General features: G+C 44.3%; 1 protein-coding gene across 1 annotated transcript; it reads right to left on the bottom strand.

The window, feature by feature from the left end:
- LOC107627494 lies at positions 2,970 to 3,648 on the bottom strand. The gene is made up of 2 exons (XM_016330324.1): positions 3,346 to 3,648; positions 2,970 to 3,206 (listed from the first exon to the last, which is right to left on the bottom strand). The coding sequence occupies exons 1-2, from the start codon at positions 3,646 to 3,648 to the stop codon at positions 2,970 to 2,972; spliced, it is 540 nt and encodes a 179-aa protein (XP_016185810.1).

Here is a 3,874-nt window from a genome sequence, read left to right as displayed (position 1 = left end):
AGTAATTAAATGCAATAAAGAGAATGAAGGAAGAAAGGAGAAGGGAGTGCAAAATCGGGACGTGACGCGCGCCCAAGGCACGCGTGCGCGTGAGATCTGTTTTCATCATGCGACGCGTACGCGTCGCCCACGCGTACGCGTGGGTGGTCTGAAAGCGAAATGACGCGCACGCGTTAGGGACGTGTACGCGTGGGGTGATTTTGTGCCTCTAGCACAGTACCAGCCCCACTCCATCATAACTCTCTGCCATACACCTCTTTACATCGATTTTGCAGGGCCACGCGGTCGCGTGTGTGACGCGGACGCGAAGGGAGGCTATTTCGCAAACGACGCGAACACGTGGGGCACGCGTTCGCGTGGACATGTTAGTGCCTAAGGCACGCCTCCAGCCATGCTCTCGCGTGACTCTCTGTTCAATTCTCTTTTCTTCAGAGCGCACCTATGATGTGGACGCGTCAGCTTACGCGTTAGCGACGCTTACGCGTCGCGTGCGTGTGTTTTTTTTATTATGCAATATGCAGATGCAAATGCAGAATGCAGATGACTATGCAGAAATTATGAATGAACACGAGTGAAAATAAAATAAAATAAAAATAAGAACAAAAAGGAAAGAATATACCATGGTGGGTTGTCTCCCACCTAGCACTTTTAGTTAAAGTCCTTAAGTTGGACATTTGGGGAGTTCTTTGTTATGGTGGCTTGTGCTTGAACTCATCCAGAAATCTCCACCAATGTTTGTAATTCCAATGGCCTCCGTGATCCCAAACTAGGCGTAGAAAGCCTTCAAGCAAGTTAAAGCATGTGACAAGGCCCCAAGAGTGTTGATTGGTAGAATGAATTCTGGGGTCCCAAACCTTACTTTTGCACCCGTCTTTGTGTTGATCATCATTGTTCCAACCGGGTGACATGCAGTGTAAATTCTCACTGAGACATCCAAACAGCTTCCTAGACCCATTCAATTGAGAATTGTACCAACCCTTGTACTTCAATTTGGAGCATGCAACCATATTGAATCTTGCATGACAATGCCTACCACTAACCATCTCCCGCTTGCTCTTATAACCACAAAGAGCTCTAAGCTGACCATCTGTCTCAAGTAAAGCATATTCAAGTGAGCTTATTAAGCTTAGAGATGAGAGATTTACCCACTTGAATGAAGGGGTGGATGGTGATGGCTTTGGGGAAGAGGTTTCCAGCAACCTTGGCAAGGTGATTTCCAGCTCCATTCCCTTGGGCTCTTCTTTGACAACTTCCACCTCTATGCAAGCTTCTTCAATATCAACCTCTTCCTCTTAGTAGCTTTCTTCCAATTTGATCTCTTCTTCATTGTTCACCAAAGGCATGAGAGGTTGGCAGACTTTGTATATCCAGACATACTTTGTTGAATCTTTCCATGTAGCTGCGAAGACTTTCCCGATCTCCTTGCTTGATCCCTGATAGGCTAGGGGCGTGCTTAGTTTTGTCCTTCTGGATGGAGAACCTGGCTAGAAACTTTTTGGGTAAGTCGTCAAAGTTTGAGATGGACCTAGGGGGCAGATTGTCGAACCATTTAATTGCTGTCGTCGTCAAGGTAGTCGGGAAGGCTTTATACCGAATTGCATCTGAGGCGTCGGTGAGGTACATTCTACTTCTGAAATTACTGAGATAATGGCTTGGATCTGATGTGCCATCGTACGGAGTCATGTCAGGGGGTTTGAAGTCTTTTGGGATTTTGGCCTTCATAATCTCTTTGGTGAATGGGTCTTGATCGTTGCGGGGGCTATCTTCATGGCTGGATCGGGTAGTTTTAGCTTTGAGATCGGCTTCAAGCCTTAGGAGCTTGTCTTCTAATTCTCAGCGTCGCCTAGCTTCCCTTCGTAGGTCTCTGTCAGCTTCTCTTTGATGTTCGACCTCTTTTTTGAGTTGTTTGAGGTGATCTTGTTGAGCTTGAAGTGCCTCCATGATTCCTATGCTTGGCGAATTCTTGTCTTTGTTAGGCTGAGAAGTATCGTCTGGTGTGACGTCCGTGTTCTTATGTGGTGTTCTGTTCTCCATATCAGAATTGTGGTCGTTGTCAAGGTTGTTCGCCATGATGATGGGATGACTTCCAGTTCTCCGGCAACGTCGCCAATGTTCTGGGGGTTACCTGAAACTGTAGGTCAATTTCGGACGAGATCTTCCGTGCTGGTCAGAGATGACGTGTCTGACTTGTGGGTGGTGGCCGGAGCTGTCGCGTCCGACTTGTTGGACTGGCAATGCTGCTGATCCTTCGTAACCGGAGGGTGGTGGTACCTGCAAGGGACTCTGATGCTTAAGTTAGCAAGGGTATTAAGTAGGTTTTTAGTAGAATCAGAGTATGAGTTATACCTGGGTGCTCCAGTGTATTTATAATGTTGTAGAGTGATCTTTTCCTGGAGATAAGATAATTATCTTATCTTATCTTTGAGTAGAGTTATCTTTATCTTTGTGCAAACCGCCCTTATCTCTCTAGGCTTGAGCTGCCTTTGGACTTGGGTCATGCTCCTCTGTTTGGGCCTGCTTTAGGCTCCTCTGGCGATTTGGCCGAACTCTTTAAGAAGAGGTCGGGTAATCCTGACCTGAAGAGGTCGGTCGACTCAGCCCGGGTCGGACAGCTTGACCCAGGGTATGAACACCGACCAATAATTTTATGTATTCATCTAAAAGGGCGACAAGAAAGGGTATGATGGCACAGGATACTATAAACGCCCTTCTAGAAAAAAGTGAGGCGATGGATGTAATGACCCACATCCTCACCCTCACCCTCACCTTCATCCTCATCAAAATGATTTACAACAGAAAAAGAAAAAACCAGAGCACAAAATTTAACATCAAGAAAATTTTTGAGCAGTGAATCAGTAACAGGGTTATAAAATTAAATTTATCATCAAGGTCAAGTAGTGAGCAAACTCAACACACACAAAATTCTGTTTTAATTCCTCAGAAGAAAGTGATAACAACCAACAAGTATTCTAACTTTTCAACAAGAAATCAAAATTCACAGGCTTGATAAACATTAAGCCATATAAGAAACCATCATCGTCATTATTTTCATGGATCAACCCAAAGTAGAACCAGATCATAGCAGTAGCTGCAACAACAGTAGAACCAACTGCCACCACAGGCAACTGAACTTTCAAACACTTCACCCCTTTCCCATCCCTAGAAATAACCCCATTTTCATTCACTCCACCATTCACAGTATCAACCTTCTAGTTTAGTCCTCTGATCACATTCTCAGCCAACCCTGCTTCTTCCTTCAACCAAGGAACAAACAATTCCAAGCTCTTTTCTCTCTCCTCAGACTTCTTCAGTGCCTCCTGCAAGCTCAGTTTCTCCTTAACCCACTCCTCCATATCCGAGCTCTTCAAATTTTGCAAAGCTCTCCACTTCCTTAGTCTTCTGCCTTAATTCCAAAACCTCCATTTCCTTCTCTTGAATCTTCCCCCTCAACTCCTCCTCAATCCTAGTCAACTTGTTCCTCTCATCAACATCTTTTTTCTCCAGAGCCCCAATTTTCTTCTCCAAATCCCTAGTTTTCTCTTCATTCTCAGATTTGTCCTTCTTCAGGAATTCAACTTCTCGCTCCAGTAATTCCACCTTGGATTCCATCTCTGGTAACAGCTTCCTGAGCTCAGCAGCCTCAGCCATCGTCTCCTCTATAACACCCTAATATTCAAATCCTTATGCTTGAGTCATAAGTCAATGATAATAAGGTGGTATGACTTTCAAGGTGGACTTCTAATACATAAATTATAAGTATAATTGAAAGGAGTATTAATTGAGAAGCCTGAAAAGAGTAAAAATAAAATCGTATAATTCACGCATCGACAACTAAAAAATAAAGCGTGAAGTCAAAAATGATATACAGATAAAG

Source organism: Arachis ipaensis, chromosome B02 (genome assembly GCF_000816755.2).
Source record: "Arachis ipaensis cultivar K30076 chromosome B02, Araip1.1, whole genome shotgun sequence".
NCBI classification, from domain to species: domain Eukaryota; kingdom Viridiplantae; phylum Streptophyta; class Magnoliopsida; order Fabales; family Fabaceae; genus Arachis; species Arachis ipaensis.
Note: the sequence above shows the minus strand (reverse complement) of the source record. Positions and strands in the feature narration are given on the sequence as shown.